General features: G+C 37.9%; 1 protein-coding gene across 3 annotated transcripts in view; it reads left to right on the top strand.

Moving 5' to 3' along the window:
* Positions 1-18828, top strand: part of FYB1 (FYN binding protein 1) — a 44968-nt gene that overhangs the window by 17344 nt on the left and 8796 nt on the right. For 2 of the 3 annotated variants that reach the window (XM_059873441.1, XM_059873440.1), the window contains exons 3-13: positions 2776-2950; positions 4597-4646; positions 5511-5530; positions 6352-6398; positions 7788-7905; positions 10229-10385; positions 13121-13265; positions 15560-15588; positions 16752-16821; positions 17345-17485; positions 18155-18186. In XM_059873441.1, the coding sequence (XP_059729424.1) occupies positions 2776-2950; positions 4597-4646; positions 5511-5530; positions 6352-6398; positions 7788-7905; positions 10229-10385; positions 13121-13265; positions 15560-15588; positions 16752-16821; positions 17345-17485; positions 18155-18186 (984 nt within the window). The remainder of the gene's footprint in view (positions 1-2775; positions 2951-4596; positions 4647-5510; positions 5531-6351; positions 6399-7787; positions 7906-10228; positions 10386-13120; positions 13266-15559; positions 15589-16751; positions 16822-17344; positions 17486-18154; positions 18187-18828) is intronic. The other variant, XM_059873442.1, reaches the window with a different exon arrangement.

Below are 18828 nucleotides of genomic sequence, written 5' to 3' on the forward strand. Positions count from 1 at the left end.
GGACTATGATGAGACATAAGAGCATAATGCATAAGGGTTATCAGATTCTTGGAGTTCTACCCTTAAAGAATTTTCATATAGTTACAAAGTTTTTGAATAAAAGATTTTTGCTCATGTACATTAGTTTAATAGTCAGGAGTGATGAAAATTGGAGAAAATACTGAAACAGCCTGGATGCAATCAGTAGAGATATGGCCAGATGAAGAATGACTTGCAATTTTCATCACTACATGTGGCAGACAAGTGTATGCTCTGTAGAATTCCAGTGCCAGCTTTTCTACAGTGTTGGAAAGGCTGGAGAGATAACAGAAATAGCTATGAAATAATTGCTACATGGGGAAGAAAAAGAAAAAAAAAAAAAGCACCCTTGATTGAGATTTAAAAGGTCGAGTCTTTTAAAGTCACTGAAAAGACATCCGAGTTATGTAATAATTCCAGTGCTGTCAATACCTTTTGGGTATAAAACAGTGGTGATAAAAAGGCTTTTGATCCTGTGTGCAAAGGTAAAAATACCTGATCCTTGAGGAGCTTAGAAAACAGTAAGGTGCAGATTTTAATAGTAAGCAAACTTAAACAAGTACCACTACAAAAACTCTGTAGTAGTCTTTGTCTTGTCAACATCCCTCAAACAACTGAAAGACACATTTTAGCCAAAATCTTACTTTAGTATAGCTCCAGCTGTTGATCTCAGTATTTCAAATGTGATGTAACACACAGCACAGCAATAAAAGGATATCAGCATTGAATTGGAAGGGATATAAAGAAGTTGTTTGTCACTATGTTGGTGTTCATCCCAATGTACAGGGTAAGAACAACTATACTAGAACTTATCCATGCCATAAATTTATCCTGCTTCTTCAACATGGATCTCAGAGCATGAAAATTCCACTTTCACTGTTAGAAAGTGCCTTCTAACAAATGTTGCTTGCTTTTAAGCATGTTACTTATTGCCTCTTCACTATGGAAAAGGGGGGAAAATATAAATTATCCCTTTCTTCACTACCAGAGACTTAGGTATTAATTTTGTTCTACCCCAATCTTACCACATTTCCCTAAACCACCACCATTTTTTCAATATATTCAAGAATTTATGTTTTTTAGACCTCATTCTCACTATTCTCCTTTGGGTACTCTCTGGCTAGCACACATTGACCCTGCTGTAGCCTCCTCAGTACTAAGAGAAAGGATTATTTTACTTAACTTTTGGTCTTAATTTTTGAATAAAATGTTAAAAGGATAAGAGGTACAAATTTAATCTTATACACAATTTAATCTAATACAAATTATCTTAAATGGTAAGGATCTTCTTTTGTAATATGCGTGTTTCTTAATGCACAAACCACAAAAGAATTCACTTGTGTAATCATCCATTTTGGGACTATCAGTATTTTGCTGTTTAAGTAATAGAGGAGCTTAACAGGTTTAAAATGCACCATTGTTTATATGTGTGTTGACAAGTTGGTCTAAGCATCCATGAAGAGATATTTATCCATAATTTTTTTAGTTGTGTGGTAGTAAAGAGAAAAACTGTCAAGGCTTGATAATTTCACTTTGATTTCCCTGTGAGATATGGAAAGATCCATCCTAAAGTTACCAACTCCCCTTTTCCTGTCTATCACAAGGAGAGAATTCCAGACACCCAATAATCTAAAAAAACCTCTTCCAATAGCTTCTTGCAATTTTTAGTCTTGCCATTAAACTTTAGTAAATATTTGTTGTTCTGTGTTTTGAGCCACTTTTTTTTCAGTGAGGTTATCATTTCCTTTACTTGACAAGATTCTAATCTCTCACAGAATTCTCTAGAAGACAAAGGTTTTCTTCTCATCTGTAATTGATTTTAACAGAATTCTGAATTTGTTTTTTCCCGCTGTTCTCCTTTTCCTTGAATTTTTCTAGATTTGTCTCCATGCAGCTGGGGACAGTTCTTTTTGGTTAGATTTTAATCCACTAATAATACTTCAAAAAAATGATACTTCAAATACATCATAGCATCAAAACTCTGACTTAATTTGCTTGTGTAGAATAATTTCTCTCAAAATCAACCCTCAGAGCAGTGGTTGCTATGGTTTGGTTGTGGCTTGTGCAGGGAGCATGAATTCAGTGCAGCACACATGCATACCAGCTCACTCATGTAATTCTGGCTTCTGTGCCTCGTGCACAGCACCATCAGTGTTTGAGGCTACACCTGTCTGTTGAGGGTGTAGCTTCTGCGCAGCTTTGCAGACTGCCACTTTTCTAATCTGAGCTTCCTAGAAAGGTCCAGACTTCCTACAACTTATATTAAAAATGTATTTGAAGATGCTGAGAGACCTGTACCTCTCTTTGTCTCTCATCCTTTCCCTTCAAACTCTTTCTTTGAGAAAAAAAATCTCAGCAAGACTACGTCAGTGCTCATATGAAACTCTGCAGCTGGTCTTTTAAGTGAATTGTGGAATTAAATTATAATTTAGTTATGAAACACAGGTATTAATATATTTGGTGAACTGTGCTGGTTTTGTGTCTAGTTCATGTCTTGGCAAAGACATTTCTATGGCCTTGTACAGGGAGAACATTTTTGAATGCAGAGTCTCCTTCTCTCTAGTGTGATAAGAGAATGCAACAAAAATATCTAAGAGCAGGTTCAACAAAATATACTTTCTCTAGGGTGTTTGCAGTAGTAGTACTAGTACTATCAGTACTAGTACTGATATCTTGCCTGAAAACTTCATCAAACACAGCTAAGTTCCTTCCTCAGATGTTTGCTTGATAAATTCAGTCTGTTCTACTATATTTCAGGTCCTAAAAATGAAGGTTTGAAACAGAAAACATCTTCCTCAGCAGCACTTGCCCCACCAATACCTCCATCACACACTGCTGTGCCACCTCCTCCACCAGCCTTTCACCCATCCCTGCAGGTGCCAGCGACTCCCAGTCTGCCTCCCAGAAACATCAAGCCCAGCTCTGAAACAATGTGAGTGAACGTAAGCCACAAGAGCTTTATTTTCTCACCTTTCTCTGCCTATCGCTTTCCTCCTGGCGCAGCAGGCGAAGGCAGCATGAGTTCCAGGCTTCTGAGAGAGAGGTGTCTCACACTACTTTCCTTATCCCACTCTGTACCTGGCCTGTTTAGAATTAGCTTTTTATATTAGTTTGTACCCTCCATCTATTCAGTCGTTTCCCTGAAATGTCTTGTGTGTAGCAACAATTTGGTTTTGTCCTCTGTTGGTGAGGGTAGGGGGAAGGGAACAGACTGGTTTTTTTTACTCCAGAACAATCTAAAAACTTTAAACACTGATAGAAAATCAGTTGCCTCAATAGCTTAAGGTTTTCCCTAAATTTTTCTAGGCAGAGAGGGTGAGGAGGGTCAGGTCTGTGAGCCAATACCCCAGGAAGCAGCTTTGCAAGCTGGAGGAACTGAGCTCAGCACTGGTTGTGAAACTGCACTGAGGCCATGACGTGGCCTTGTATGATAACCCTGAGAAGCCTCTGTTGTTATGGGGCTCCTTTCTTTATCCTTCTTTAAAGAGCTGCGTACAGAAGTGGAACTTCTGCTGACAGAGTTGTAAGTACTTGAGTCCAGCATAAAAACTGACCAGAATCAAGCTGAGCCTGAAAAAACAGACCAGAATCAACCTGCTTTCTGGCCAGCAGGTACTGCAAAGAGCATCACACAGCAGGCAGGAGGAGTGAGGGAGGCGTGTCCAGCTCAGCACTGTGTGACAGCATCAGTCCTGCCTCACAGCTGCAGTACCTGCAGCAGCCATGCTGGGTATCCTCCTCTTTACCAAGGCATAGGAGCCAAGTTTGACATCAGACACTTTTGAAATGTACCTCCAGATGCCCTGTCTGCTCTCCTGTGTGCCCTGTAAATTCTTCTCTCTGCTGAAAATTTGTGCCTGGATGCTAACATCTTTGCTTTCACCTGTCTCCATGCTTTCCCTATCAAGCCAGTTTTAGGACATCCCATTCTGCTTTCAAGTCCTTTTTTGATTACACTTCTTTGATGATAATTGTCAGCCCTTGTTTTCTTTCTGCTGTTACAAAGAATTATAAAGTTAAAAGTCCGTGATATTATTAGTTGTATTTTCAATTCAATTTCCTGTTTCTCTCATTTGAACAACATTTTAAATCTAAGAGCTCTGGTGACATTTTACCTGGCCTAGTCTTCACACCGTTTCTCTTGTCCCTTGTTTAGACTTTAAGCCAAACAAATCAAAGTCTCAGAGCTATATTTAGCATTTGGAAAAAGTCTGAAATTGTACTTTTGCACTGTAAGAAGATGGCACCTGCAAAAATGGTTAAAAAGCCCAGCAGATTCTTTCCATTCAGTCAGCCCATCTGCTTATGATATTTTTCATACCACACTCTCTCTGAGTGCTTTTGGCTCACTTTGATGTTTTTAAGTCTAGATCAAGATAGCCCCACCTGAAACTGAGTCACAGTCAGAGAGAACACTTTAGAAAATCTTGTGTGTACTTAAGTAGGATATAGGTCTCAATAGACTGTTCTGCCTTTGTATAAAATAGATAATAAAAAGCTCCAGAAAAATGGTTAATGAAAATGAATTCATAAAACCATCTTCATAGGTTTCACATGTTTACCTTTTCATACTTACAGAAACCTAGAAAATGAAGAAAATTATGATGATGTTGAATTTGTTTCACAGGGTAAGATGCATACACTTTATACATTTTAATTAATGGCTACTGCAAGAAGCTGTAAGCATGTTGTATTTATAAGATAAAGAAAAGTTTATTGTATTCAAGAGTGATTTGTTTACTAATTATACTGGTTCTGCCACTTTATGGGTGAAGATGGTTGTCTCATAACACTAATAGATCTGCTGTTCTGTGATTACTAAGATAGACCCTCAGAAACTGCATTAAATCTCTTTCTCCCCCCCCCCAACTCCCACCCCCTTCTCTTTTTCTATTTTTTCTTCTTTTTATTTTTCTTTTTGTTTTTGTTTGGTTAGAAATATGCTGGGACTATAAATCACCAGATCTTCAAACCTGACCCAAAATGAATGCTGCTCTTTCAGAGTTGATGTTGTGTGGTCTGGTGAAGGAGGCACTTGATTAAAAAAAAAAAAAAAAAAGATGGGTTGACTGTGCTTTTACTGTCACTTTGTGGTCTGAGGCTGTGAGAGGCAGTGAAAAGTGAAAATCTTTGGATTTATTAGGCTTTTGACAATTACTTTTTCATAAAAGTAGTGATTTTGTAAACAAATAACACAGGTAAATTCAGTAACATCATTAAAGATTTTTAAAACAATATTTCCACTTTTAAAATACATAGTGAAATATGCTGTTTGTAGATATTTTTAGTTTGCAATGTTCTATGAAAGCAATCTGTAAAAACTGAATTCTGCATTCATACCTTCATCAAAAAACAGGAGCCTGCATAATAAAAGTTTCTAGTTAATATCGCTGATGTTATAGGCAGTTTTAAATAGCTAATGCTAAAATGAATTTTTTTCTGTACGAGAAAAAAAATAAATATCCTGGGTTTTTTTACTTTTGTTCCTGTAGGTCATGGAAATACACAGAGGGTAAGTACTATCTGGCAACATAAACCTATCCTTTTTTAGCAAAAACTTACAAGTTTAGTGAAACTTCTTCAACACATTAGACAATTACTTGCAGATTTAATCCAGTGTATCCACAGTAAGCTGTAGAAGCAATTATTTGTTGTGAAAGATAGAAATAAAATCAGAGAAGCGGAGTAAACTGGAATAAATTATCAAAGCTGGCTAGACACCAAAAATTGATTAAAAAAAAGAAAATGGAAAACTACGTCTTCTATTACCACTGACATTTCATTTCACTGGAATTTTCCAGAAATAATAGAAATAATGGTCCTGTTCCATTCTGGTAATAGAACATTTCAGTTAATATTTCAGCTAATTACAGGATTTTATCAGTATTTTTAAGCACCTCACTATATAAGGACTAAGACAATCTCTTAGACCTTAATCTGAGTCCCATTTGGATCCTTAGCATTCCAGTTTAAATAGGGCTAACCCTGGCATCTTCATCATGGCAGTGCAATCATCAGCAATGATGAAGACTTTACAATTGCAAAGTGTATACAGGACACACTTTGCAATTAAAAGATCCACTTTGGATTAAGCAATGTGCTTGGGTGATTCTAACAATCCAAGGCTTCATAGGTATGATATTGAAAAAAATAGCAGAAACAAAAGAGTAGTGTGCTTGAATAATGGAGTAACTTGTTTGGGGAAGAATAAAGGTATTTGCATTTTGCTAAAAATGGTTTTTATATAGTTTGTATGAAGCTTATATAGCAGACCAAGTTTCTTCATGTATTTTCAACTGTGTTTAGACCATTGAAAATGGATTCTTTTTATAGGGTCAAGAAAGTGATGAGGAGACGTATGAAGACATTAATGACATCAGGTAGTAATTCTAAACTCTATAACCTCTTGTATCTTTATAACTATATTTTCTAATAGGTGTATTTCATCTGGTATAAAAGTGCCATTCTGCTGCAATTCCTGCCAGAGACTGTCTTCAGTTCCCTGCAGTTCCTGTCTTCATTCTTTTCACCTGGAGAAAGTCTCTGTTCACAGGTTCTTTCCCTGTTAGACCTGCCATGCCCTGGCATGGCAAAACTCCTGCAATTAATAATTTAGTTACTGTGATCAAGGTAACAGAACTCTGATTTCTGATCTAAGGAGTATGTCTGAACCACTGGTTGGAACTACAGCCTAGGAGGAAAAATAAGCTCAGCCCCAAGGTATTATGGTCCCAAATAGGTCTTTTCTTGTGGGGTTTTTTAATTGCTTTTCAGATAAATATTCTTAGAACTCCTATGGCAGGCTGGATTGACATTTTTTGTTGCCTGAGTGAACTAGTATAGCTATGGAGACAGAACACAAGCTTTGCTTATTGTTCTTCTTCCATTTAGACCTTTCCTTTGATGGCTCTCTCTACCCCAGTAATGTCTAAATCTATGGGATTTACGGTGTTACAATAGCCAAATAAAAACTCTGATTCCCTCTGAATAAGTAATTGATGTAGAATATTTCAGATGTACAATAATTTTTAGCAAAAATTTATTGTTGAACTCCCTTTGATTTATAGCCCAAGTGATCCTCATTTCAGACATTTTTTTAGTAATTTGAGCCTACCTGTCTAGCAAAAGTATTGGGGGGAAAAAAAAGGGGAGTTTCACTTGATCAGTTCCATAGGGTTTCTAAAACACAGGTCTTCCAGCCAAATGGCAGAGCTGGAGATGTAGGCCTAATTCCATCCCAGGTTCCCAAATCACAATACCTTCCAGTACACAAGGCACAGCAGGTGTGTAGTGTACCCCGGTGTGAAAAAATGAGTGCAGAAGACTGACTCATTGTGTAGACTGCTGGAATAGGTTGCAATCAATTTTAAAAACACAGTCCTGTGGCATCTCAGGCTTTAGTTCAGCCTGCATCAACCACTGGTGGCCTGGATAAATATTTAACAGCTGCATCCAGTACAACACCTAGCCTGCTGCCAGTTCATAAGCATTCTCAACAAAATTATCTCAGAGACATTTGGACACACACATGTGGAGGCAGATAACCTTGCCTGGTGTGTTGCCCTCATGAGGGCAGACACTGTAACTTACGAATGTAGTAAAGGGCTGCTTACTCTATCTGTGGCAGCTGCATTATTGTTTAGAATCTGTAGCTTTGATTTCACTTGGAGAAGTCTTTTTTCATCAACTGCAGTTTTTTGCCAGCTTTGGGTAAGGTAGCTCTAAGGAAGATTTTCTTCACACATTCTGTCCTGGCAATGCTCTTTCAGATCATCAAGGGGAAAAGAGAAGAAGAGGGACAAAGAAGATAAGAGGAGAATGGACCAAGAGAAGAAAGAACAAAAGGAAAAAGAAAAGAAAGAGCATGAACTGAGGAAAAAGTTCAAAGTAAGCTTTTAGTTTGGTAATGTGGACAAAGGTATGCAAGCAGCATTATTTACCATTGTCGAGTTCAAAATAGACTTTTCACCTGGCTACAAAACAATTTGTTATGGTACTTCAAACACCTGCATAAATTTTGAACAAGGCTTTAACCTATCTTTTTTTGTTTGGCATATGTTTGAATGCAAGCTCTGCACTGATGGATGGCAAAGCCTGTTTGCTTACAATTTTCATTAAATTACTTTCTCACCTTTTTTTCTGCATAAGGAAGCCTTAAAATCATCTGTTTTCACTTTTTTGTTTCTAATAATTTATTTCGTTAGAATAGCATCAAAAGCACTTAATAAAAGTGGGAATTTGATCCCATACACATAGTGTTATTTGCTTTACTGTAGTCAGATACAAAAGTATTTAGTTCTTTAAATATTTCAAAATTGTATTGCAACACATTACCTTTGCCTTGGTGGAAAGGGAGGGACTTACAGTAAATTGCAGCCTAAATAAGGAGGAGGAAAATCAGACTTCTATAGGAGAGCTACAGTCATTCTCTGGGGCTAAATGATGAGACAATTCTTTCTGTTTTAAATCATTTTTGCATAGCTGGTGGTCAGCATGCTCTCACAGTTTGCAAGTCTGCCAGTCAGTTTTTCTTAACTAATGCCCATTCACAATTCTCCATTCTGGTGCTTTCAGTGTCACTGTACACAGTGGGCAGCTTTGTTTTTCTTCCTATTATGCTCTGTACACATAAAGCCATAGTGGTTCACATCACGGCCTTGGTCTGCTGTGGAGAGCCTGACATGTGTTAAGAAGCAAATATTAAAAGTACACATAGTTAATAATAATGAGTTAGCTGGTGTTTATTGGGTGCCGGGCCCTTTTTTTAGACCAGTCACAAGAAGTGTAGGCATTAGTGCACAGAAAGCTTTTAGCCTATAGACTGTGCTCCTGCCACCATCAAGGTATTTTATTATTCTTAAAAATATATATTTTAATGCACATTTTCTTTCCCATTGGTCATTTATACAGGATAGATATTCCTGAGTTAGTCTATAATTGGCAAGAGCACTGTGCCTCTGAAGTACATATGTTAAAGTCACAAATAAAAAATCCTAAAATGGCTTTTTCATAACGTAATGTAAAGACCTCACAAAGTGAATCCTAGACATCAGTAAACAGTGAGATTATCTCTTGTGAGTACTTGCAAGATCATTTATAGAGTAGAATAGTAAACACAAAGCATTATGTGGCAGATTCATTAACATTGATGTTAATGAATACTTACTCATATGACTTGTGTCAGGAATAGTGTGGCCAGCAGGATCAGGGATTGTCTGATTGTCCCCTGTACTTGGCACTGGTGAGGCTGCACCTCGAATCCCATGTCCAGTTTTGGCCCCTTACTCCAAGAAAGATGCTGAGATGCTGGAGCAAGTCCAGAGAAGGGCAACAGAGCTGATCAAGGGTCTGGAGCACGAGCCTTGTGAGGAGCAGCTGAGAGATGTGGGGGTGTTTAGTCCAGAGAAAAGGTGGTTCAGGGAGGACCTTCTCAATCTACAACTGCCTGACAGGGAGTTGTAGCCAAGTGGGCATCAGCGTCTTCTCCCAAGTTACAAGAGATAGAAAAAGAGAAAATGGCCTCAAGTTGTTACAAGGAATGTTTAGTTTAAATATTAGGAAAATTTTCTTCATGGGTTGAAGATATTCCTTCATTTCTTCAAGGGTTGCAAAGGATTGAACCCTTTGCAAACCTTGAAGAAATGCCCAGTGAATTGGGCAGAAGAGGTGCCCAGTGAAGTGGCAGAATCACTCTCTATGGAGGTATTTAGAACATCTGTAGATGTGGTGCTTAGGGACATGGTTTAGTTGAACATGGCAGTGTTAGGTTAATGGTAGAGCTCAGTGATCTTAGAGGTCTTTTCCAACCTAAAAGATTTCCAACCTAAAAGATTCTATGATTCTATGAGTAGTTCTGCTGGAAATAAATGGAGACACCCATTGGAATTCAATGCATCTGTTTTATGAACTCATTAAAAAAAAAGGTGTCATAGGCTAATTTGTTGATTTTAATCTTAGTATTTCTGTGATTTTGCCAGTGAGTTCTTCAATTGCTCTATTGCCATGTCTCTCCCCTCTCTTTTAATCTCTGATTTTTAATTTAAACTGTGTAATTCGAGCAAGAGGAAGCCCTTCTGTTTATTTGGCAACAGTATTTTAAATGTCAATGAAACAAATAACCATCATTATCATTATTTTTACTTCTTTTTCTGAATGTCTGGGAAAGAACTCAATTTTTCCCCATCTGTAATACCTTCTGTTTCCTCTTCAGTTAACAAGACCCATTGAAGTCCTTCATCAGGCACGAGCTTGCGTTGACCACAAGGGAGGGAGGAATGAACTGACTGTCAGACAGGGGGATAAGATTGAAATCATTCGCCTCACAGACAACCCAGAAGGAAAGTGGCTGGGCAGGATAAAAGGATGCTGTGAGTTCTCTTTCTTCACTGCGCTCCTGAATGTTTTCAGTACATGACAGCAAACATGTGAGCATTACACCAAGGACTAGCCCTACCATGTCTGAGTCACTGGCCACCAAAGTAAATAATTACCCCAAGTCACCCTTCTGTCCTCAGCTAGTTCATTTCAGGGAGTTATTGCACAACATATAACAGCTATAGGCACTGGACTAAGTTAGGCACAGTATGCTGGGACCTTCACTGACATACTGAGGGCTAATTCCCTGTCAGCAGCTTTCAAATAGCATCAGAACTCTGCTCCCTGCAAGAAATAAGTATTGTGTTTTTTCATGTCTTTTTATTAAACGTAACATGGGTGTTCTTAAAATAGAATTAGAGAATATAAGGGCCTGTTTTAAGTGTTTTTATTTATGGAAAGTTTCTAACTGACTTCCAGGTTTTGTTTTCTCTGAAATCCTAAATGCTTCTTCTATTAAGGTGTAAGTACTGTCAGTGGATCTTTGAGTATAAAGAGGTTGATGATCTGGCTCCTGGGTTATAAAAGGTTGATCCATAAAATCAAACAGAATTATTAAAAGCATTTTGTTGATCTTTAGGGGGAACTAAAATGCCAATAAAACTACTAAGACAGTTCACACATGGAGAACAGAATTCCACAAAATTGTAGATGATACCAACAGATACTGAGCAGCTTGTAGTGATAGAAATATACAGATAGTAAGGAACTGAGCATCTTTAATACAAAGAGAATCTGAGAGAGCTGGGCCTGCTGAAAAGAAAATTAAGGGGTATCTTATAATTGTTCATAAGTACTTGGTGGGAGGATGTAAAGAAAATAGAACCAGGCTCTTTCTGGTTACCTAGTGACTTTGCAAGAGGCAACAGGCACATACTGAAACACAAGGGTTCTATTTGAAGAGCAGAAAACACTTTTTTTTACTGTGAGGGTGACCAAGCAAGGGAAAATGGTGCTCAGAGAAGTGGTGGAGTCTCCATCTGTGGAGATCTTCAAAACCTGACAGGACACAGTCCTGGCCAACTTGCTCTAATGGAAGATCATGTTTGTTTAGAGAGATTGGCCAAGATGATCTCAACAGGCAAGTTCCAATAACAGTTTTTCCACAAAACCTTGAAGTTGTGAAAATAAGTCAATTACATTAATCATTTTGTACAAAGAAAATTAAATCTTGGTCATGGTTGGGAGAAGGGTATTTTCTAGTGCATGTGCAGTCCATTTATTAATTTACTTTTCATGAATTAATTTTTGCATCAGCAAAACTTGAAGCTCTATAAGGTTTCTCATTGAAAAATTTCAATAATACAAATGAATTTTTTACACCAATGCTTCAGCCTTCCATATTCACAGGCCAGGTCTCTGAAGACCAAACAAAAGAAGAAAATCAGTTCCTATCATTCAAGTAAGAGGAAAGATCAAAAGTCTTCCTCTTTGAGAGGAAGTACGCTAAAAACTGCTTTCACTCGGAAGAAAGAGAGTGGAGGAATTTTCCATTTTCAAAAAAATGCATGAGCATTTTTCACCTTGGAGAAATCCATTTGTGCACTCCTGCACAGGCACTATACCTGACAAAAATTACCCTCAGGAGAGACAGAGTTCCTCATCTCAGGTCAACTGCTCTGGTCGATGCAGCTACAGTATGTCTGCCAACCTGAAGAAAAATCAATGCACATGATCCTCCTAATGACCTGTCAGGAACTTCATGCCATGGACTGCCCTAAAATGTGCCACAAGACTGCAATGGCATTACAAATAGATGTGGGGGTTTAGATAAGTCCTTACCTTTTGCCCTGGCCTCTGGCAGCAGGCAGTAGCTTTATTGAGGTGGCCAGCACCCCAAAACCCACTCTCATTTGTGAGTTCCTTAACAGTGGCTGATTTGGTCTATTATAGAATGGATTATTTATTTAATAGACAAAAAGCTAACAGACATTAGACTTAAACCAAACTAATACTACACAGGAGTAAGGACAAAAAGAGACTCCTAGCCGGTAGATACAGTGTGAGGTTAAAGGTACCTTTAATTAATGTTACAGCTAGTGAAGAAATAATATAACTTAGGATTCAATGTATCTTACAATCCAGTTGTTGGTGGGACACACATGGAGATCCTTTCCTTCAATCCAATCCCCAGGGAAGTAACCATGTGTCCAAACTCTGGGGAGAGGTCTCTCACACTTTCAGGGTGAGTGTGTAGAAGCTTCTGCCTCTGTGATAACTCATGTGTCTTTATAATTTGTAAAATAGGGTGTCTTAGTCTTTTATATTTCTTTTATCTCTTCCCACATCAAACATTCAGACTAAGATGTTGATTCTTAGCTGAGGCCTGAGCCCTTTTGGTGCCAGATGCCCCCTCCTGAGCCTTTCAGGCCAGGTTATCTCTTTATGCACCAGCTCTCTGTGGTGGGGGAGTGGGTAGATGTCCTGCCACAAGTGGTCCCAAAGCCAGCTGATAAAAGGAGTCCGCCTGATGATTTCTGCGCAGAAAGTTCTTCTGCTGTAGCTGAGAAGCAAAGAGGTGAACTAAACATCAGCTGAGGAGAGCTTAACAGGGGAATCTGAGATAGATCTGGTATTTGTATTTCTGTTGATAGATGAGGCTGCTTGGAATAAGACTTTTCTTTGAAAATTTTCAAAAATTTTATCAGAAAATTCCGTCAGATTCTGAACCTCTTGGTAAATCATGCCTTTATCATGACCCTTAAACTGCATGGTTTCATTTATTTAGATGGATATATTAAAACAACCATGGTGGAGATTGACTATGATTCTTTAAAAAGAAAGCAAAACCTGTCCACCAGAGCTGCTGTGAAACATACAGAGAGTGACCAAGAAACATATGATGATGTTGGAGAGCAGGACACTGCTAGCAGGTATGTAAGAGGAATGCGTAAAAAGAAACAAGTTATTCACCTGGGTCAGCCTAGACAGGGGAAGTTTTCCAACAACAAATCCAGCTTGTATCTTGTCATAAAACAGACATTTATATAAGAAATATGTAACTGTTATATGCAGCTATTCAGACTGAGTAGTTCATATGTGGTCAGAGGAGTTTAAATGAATTCTGGAATCCAGCATCTGTAAGCACTCATACTTAGGAGGAGCCGTACTGTTGAAAGAGAACCTACTTCATTGAAATCCAAAGGAGAAAAAAGTGCTAGCCATACAGGATTACAAATCATCTGTCTTCCTCTTCTCTTCTCTCTCTCCCTCTTTTTCCTTGCTCTGTCTTTCGGAGTCACATGCTCCCTTTTCTAAGATGCAAGACTAGAAGACTAAAAGCAATGGAAGCACTCACTGCACCAGGGATCTCCTGATCACCCTCATTGCCCTCATGAGCCTTAGCATGAGTCCTTAACTCTTTCTACACCTTTCGTTTTGATGAGAAGGGACTTCTAAAATCCTGTCTAGGTAACCCTTCAGAAGAGAGTGCAGCTTATGAATTTAACCCTGAAAACAAGGCCTCTCAAATTCCATAAGATAGATATAAGCTATACTTTTTTTTACTTCATTGGAAGCATCTTCCCTATGGCACAGTCTCCATGCATTTGCAGTGCAGTGCTACATTGCAGATTCTCTACTACAATGTGTCATCTTTTTCATGTCAAATAGATCTGCAGCTAGAGAAGTTACATATCCAGCAGCAGATCAGACTTGCTGGCGGGGAAACAACCTCTTGCAATGAGTCTTGTTGCAAGACTCGGCTATCACATAGCCTGGCATGACTGTGGTAATTATGTTGCTAGACCTCACAGGAAATTTTGATGCTTATATGTGACTCAACAAACCATTCTCCATTAAATGTCCTGATGCCCAGAAACAGAGCCTGGGATTCAGATAAGAGATCTGCACATGGGTGTGAAGGATTTTAATATGTAGGACAGCCATCTTGAAGCACTCAGCCATAGCACCTGCTTTTACTGCTTCCCATGAGGCTCCTTAGCTTAGAGGCCTGCCTGGAATAAAAGAACTGCAGCTGGCTGGCTGATAGAACATCCCTGTGAGCTTCAGCAGCAGCACGTGAAAAAGTCTGCCTTCAGGCTGGCATTTTTCATACAACCAGTATAGCTTTGTGTGTGATGTTTTTCCAGGTTGCTCAGTATCAGTTTTCCTCCCAGCACATTGGTCTCATAGCATCGTGACCTAGCCATGAGAGCCACAGCCACATTAGTTGTTCTAGGTTTCAGGTAATCTCAGCATTAGTTACCTCATTGCAGCGGTATCCTTGGCCAATCCTTTTCAGTAGGGCAAGCATTACAATTAGTCCCCTCAATGCAAGGCATTTAGAAAATGCATTGCATTCAAAAGCAAACAATTGCACTGTTTGCTTACTAAAATAACAGTGTATTCCAAGGAACTTCAAAGGATTAATGATTGGCTTAGATTCATTAAATCCTTTAAGCTGCATTTTGACATTTTTTTCTTCTCTAATGACTAATAGCACCCTGTTCAGTTCATGAGCATGAAGTGTTGGAAGGTCTGACATATATCAATATGTTTTTAAACCACTGGAAGAAGGCCATTCCAAAAAAAAAAGCTCTTAACCAAATAGTATTATCTCATTATCAGTAGTATTGCTAATATTCCAAAATTAATAAATGACTAGGGGTGTTGTATTTCAGTATTTCTTGGCACAAGAGTTTAACAAGTACCTTGTTTTGATGTATAATTTTAGGTAAGGCTTTGACCTGGAAATAATCTCAGCTACTATGAACCTCTCAGACTGTTTTAAACTACTGTTAGAATGTTAGGCTAATATGGACTCCTTCCATATTGTTAGAAACATACACTTATACCTAGTGAAAGCTAGTTGAGCAATAAATTAACTTGTTTATCATTTCATTTCAAGACGATCACCTCATAAGGAATGAATCTAAAGGGTCTGGATCTACTCTGTAGTGTTTAGTCAGATTATATTTTTATTCCCATTAGGTCTGACTACATGATCTCCTGAGACCCCTCCAACACAAATTATCCTATGATCCAAAGGCATATTTCGTACTTTAAGTTTAAGATATCAACAGGAATATAAAATACATTCTAAATATTTTTACCAAGGCCAAAAGCTTTAGAAGTAATGATTGAAGAAGTGATGGGTGATCATGGAGTTTTCTTTTTGTGAAGGATGACTGCTTTTCTCTAAAATGTTTTTTGTTTACTTTTCCAGTCAAAGTGGTGACCAAGGTGGAAGTGGAAGTAAGTTCTACTTATGTGTTGGGGGGAGTTTTTTCTGTGTATTTCTTACCCTCACATTCTGATTTCTGCTGCTCCCACAAAATGCAGTATTATACATAAGCAAATTAAATGTCAGCTAACAGGCAACAAAAAAGGAAGGGTAGTGGCCAACTAAACTTCCCTGCCACCTATGGGAACTTGAGTGAGACAGAATGTTTGTCTCCAGATACTGTGAATCACCACCAAGACAGATGATCAAACTTTAACTTTTTACTTGTGTGTGAAGGCAAATCATCCCCAAAAACAGCACAGATGTAACTGTAGAAATATTGACATGAGCAAGAGGTTTTGTACAGGAGAAATCCAGTTCTGAAATTGCCAGCACTCCTATAAGTTAAAGCTTCATTTTGCTGACAGAGTTAAAGGGAACTTAAATTGCAGCAGCACACTGGAGGCCCAACTGCAGCAGCTTCATGCTGTCAAGCTGACATATTCAAACCCAGTTTTCCCTTTGTTAGCATATATATTTATGTAGCATTCTCTGTTAATCACAAGAGCACAGCTCATCTTCTCAGCTTCAAGTTTAGATACTGGTCATGGCAGAAGCATCCCCTGGCAGTACTGAATGGAGCTTCTGCCAGCCAAGTACAGAGTTCAGTGCCTCCTTTGACCAGTGCCTAGAATTGGACATGCAAACCAAGCTAACGCTGCACTGAAAGAGGTGGGGCACAAATGTCAAAACTGAGACCAAAATGGAGAGCTTACATTGCTCTTGTCTCTGACTACTTTGGATGAAAACAAGATATCAGCTGCTGAGAGTGTTAGTCTGACATGTTCGATCATCACTTGAGTCACACATGAAAACTTAGAAGTCATCATAAGGTCTGGGCCAAAATCAGCCATTTAGAATTTCATTGACTACAGTGCAGAAGCATTTGTTTTCAGTATCCATGCTCTTATGATTGACAGTGCCACATTTAAATGCTGTGGATGGCATTCTAAATTTGAATAAGTCTAAATTTCTGTTTTAATAAAGGGTCTGGGCCGGTTTACAGAAAGATTGAATTTGCAAGGATATTGCATAAACTGCACACACATCTGATACAGTAAAGAAGCCTATAATGAATACCTTATTCAGCAACATGAAAAATAATTGTATTAACTCACTATTTGATCTGTTAAAGACATGTTCCCACCTCCTCCTTCTGATCAAGACAATTATGATGGAATTGATGATGAAGATGCTATAGCTAGGTATGTCTTTATATATTTTAAATAATTTGCTTCTTTGACAGAATGTTTTCAGTTTTTAGTGGTTTTGAATCAAGCATAACAATTAGCGGGTATTAGGATGATCAGCAAGTCGGTATACATCAAAATGGATATGTTAAGCTAGAGAAAAGGGTTCTTCAGTCTTTTGAAGAAGTTTTGTTCTGTAATTTTGATATGTTAGCAAAAACAGTTTGCAATCACGAAAATCTCCCAATTTCCAACTAGACAGAATAGGTCTGAAATCAAAATAATATAATAAAATTCTAGGTTGCTGAGTAACAACATGAAAACAGTAAGCCACTAGATTAATATCTATATTACAAATATATCTCAGTAGCTACAAGAAGCCTAACATAAATATTTCCAGATTAGCATGTTAGCATTTGGGTAACTGACTTCACTTCAGGAATTAATGATAATTATGTGCATCAATGGAGAATTTTACTGGGCCTTTTGAGAAGAACATTACATTTTACATTGTGATAATCACATGCATACTCCAAAGGTCTGTATCACAGGATGAAGATAAGAATGGTATCTGGCCCTGGGGAATCTTGAAGAGACTAAAGGTCAAAGATGGCAAAAAGAAAAGTGTACGAGAAAAAACAGCCAAAGTCAATGAGGCAGAAGAAAATGAAAATTTGTTGTAAGAGTCTGCCAGGAAATTAAAGTGCACAGTAACTAATTCTAATAAAGCATTGATCACATGCTACTAACATGTCCTCACAGCATCCTAATGAATCATGCATCAAATTGCAGCTCAGGATGATACTTTTCTGCCAAAACACTGAGCTTTCTTTTCACCTGCATAATTATTCTCTTAACAAGCTGTATTTGTTGCAAAAGTCTGGTAATCAAAATATGCCAAATTCTTTTTTTGGTGAAAAGCAGCAGAATAATCTATCATCTTTGTGCCACTGCTTATGTTAATTTGCTGCAAACTCAGTTAAAATTTGCTTTTCTCACCAGTACAATGTAGCTGAGATGAACTTGTCAATCTAGGCCCAATTATCAAAATTTTATGAATAATATGCCAAACAGAAGAATGCAAAGATTGTCTTCTATCCATCTTACCTAGAGAATAAATCAGCTGGTGGTGTTTCTGCCACATTCTTGTCATTTGGTTCTGAACCAGTTTACTTTAATTCAGTGATGAAAATATATTTAGTCCCTAAGTATTGCTGGTGTTAGTGGCACTTCAAAATGTCTGGAGATTACTTTAAGCCCCTGTGTTGCAAGTTTTTAAAATTATTTAGGTTATAAAAAAGGCTATTAATGTGATATAGATACTTAATGATATTTTTTTCTCCCCCAGCATGTCTTCTTCAACAAAGCAGTCTGGAACAGGTAATTAATAGCCTATTGTTCAGTCTCCATATTGATTCCTGATTCTTTTTCTGTATACATTGCTCTGTATCATGCTAGTCACAAAAATACATCCAAGGAAGGAAACAGGACTTCCTATTGCTTACCCAGTTCTAGTAAACAAATTTCAAATATTGTGGCTGATCCGGCTGCAGACAAGGAGATACATATACATTGCAAACTCCCTGGAAAACAATTTAATGTATTTAATGTGATTTTTCTACCTGAGATTTGCACTAGTCCACTTTATTTGGCATAAAATAGGAACAGATACACCTGGAAATAAGCACTCAATGAAAGACCTCAGAATTTCAGAGAAATTATTTGTTCCATTTTTTTTGCAGTGCCTCTGTAAAGAACATAAAGCATCAGCTCAGTTCTGGAATAAAAAGGAAGTTCTTCAAATTTTTGAGTCTGCTTCCAGAACTGAGTTCTAAACCTTCTATATCCTGCTGAGTTTCTAGACATTGGTTTGATGAGTCAAACAATTGCTTTCCCTCTACAAACATGCTGAAAATGATTGAAAAAGTATTCTTGGGCTAAGAATTCTCTTCACTGCTTTGGCATTACAAAATGGCCTAAAAGCTAACATACCCATGATTCATATCCACTTCTAAGCAATGT

Source organism: Haemorhous mexicanus, chromosome Z (genome assembly GCF_027477595.1).
Source record: "Haemorhous mexicanus isolate bHaeMex1 chromosome Z, bHaeMex1.pri, whole genome shotgun sequence".
NCBI classification, from domain to species: Eukaryota; Metazoa; Chordata; class Aves; order Passeriformes; family Fringillidae; genus Haemorhous; species Haemorhous mexicanus.